The sequence below is a fragment of the Mus caroli genome, chromosome 6, assembly GCF_900094665.2.
Source record: "Mus caroli chromosome 6, CAROLI_EIJ_v1.1, whole genome shotgun sequence".
Taxonomy (NCBI): Eukaryota; Metazoa; Chordata; class Mammalia; order Rodentia; family Muridae; genus Mus; species Mus caroli.
The window spans coordinates 120,402,571-120,403,785 of record NC_034575.1 but is presented as its reverse complement, the minus strand read 5'-3'; the positions used below and the strand labels follow the sequence as shown (position 1 = coordinate 120,403,785).

General features: G+C 49.9%; 1 protein-coding gene across 1 annotated transcript in view; it reads left to right on the top strand.

Annotated features, from left to right (window-relative positions):
- The window catches only part of Ptpn6 (protein tyrosine phosphatase non-receptor type 6), a 13,771-nt gene that overhangs the window by 8,371 nt on the left and 4,185 nt on the right, over positions 1 to 1,215 (top strand). Inside the window, exons 10-11 of the mRNA XM_029478264.1 lie at positions 782 to 913; positions 1,026 to 1,176. Of these exons, the coding sequence (XP_029334124.1) occupies positions 782 to 913; positions 1,026 to 1,176 (283 nt within the window). The remainder of the gene's footprint in view (positions 1 to 781; positions 914 to 1,025; positions 1,177 to 1,215) is intronic.

Here is a 1,215-nt window from a genome sequence, read left to right as displayed (position 1 = left end):
ACTCACTTTGTAGACCAGGCTGGCCTCGAACTCAGAAATCCGCCTGCCTCTGCCTCCCGAGTGCTGGGATTAAAGGCGTGCGCCACCACGCCCGGCTTCATCCGTTCTTTTAACAAGTGTCCTCAGGTCAGGGATGGGGAGAAGGCTCAGTGGTTAAGAATTTGCCATGAAAGTGTGAGGTTGGGAGTTCGGATCCTCAGAAACCCTGTATATTCTGGGTATCAGAGGGCGTATACAGACAATTCCAGCTTTGGAAGGAGGATACAGAGGACTCCCAGAGCAAGCTGGCTTGCAAGATTTNCTGTATTGGTGAGCTCTGGGTTTGATGACCCCACACTATCTCAATGAATACGGTGGAAGAGTGATGGAGGATGACTCCCAACATCGTCCTTAGGCCTTCATGTGCACACTGTCCCCTCATGTATGTATGCATCTGTACACACATGCACACCATCCCATGTATGTATCGATACACACATGCATAACATCCTCTCATGAATGTACCTATACACACATGCCCACCATCCTCCATGTACACACATGCATAACATCCTCTCATGAATGTATCTATACACACATGCCCACCATCCTCCATGTATGTATCTATATACATATGCATACCACCCTTCCATGTATGTATCTATACACACATGCACACCTCCCCCCCCATGTATATATGTATGTAGACATTCAAAAACAGTATTCAGGCCTATGTCCAGGGGCCCAGAAGGAGCCCCAGAGCCCCGCCTCTGTGCCTTACCGTCTCCTGCTCTCTTTTCAGAACAAATGTGTCCCATACTGGCCCGAGGTGGGCACTCAGCGCGTCTATGGGCTCTACTCTGTGACCAACAGTAGGGAGCATGACACAGCAGAATACAAGCTTCGAACATTACAGATCTGCCCACTGGACAATGTGAGTGTCCCCAAGCCTCACACATTAGTGTATTTTCTAGTCTGGGGGGTGGGGGCAGGGAGGACAAGGATANTGTGTGGAAGCAGACTTTACCTCTTTGTCCTTGACCTAGGGGGACCTGGTTCGGGAGATATGGCACTACCAGTACCTGAGCTGGCCTGACCATGGGGTTCCCAGTGAGCCTGGGGGTGTCCTCAGCTTTCTGGATCAGATCAATCAGCGACAGGAAAGTTTGCCTCATGCAGGGCCCATCATTGTGCATTGCAGGTGAGCATAACGTGGAGTTAGTGTAAAAAAAAAAA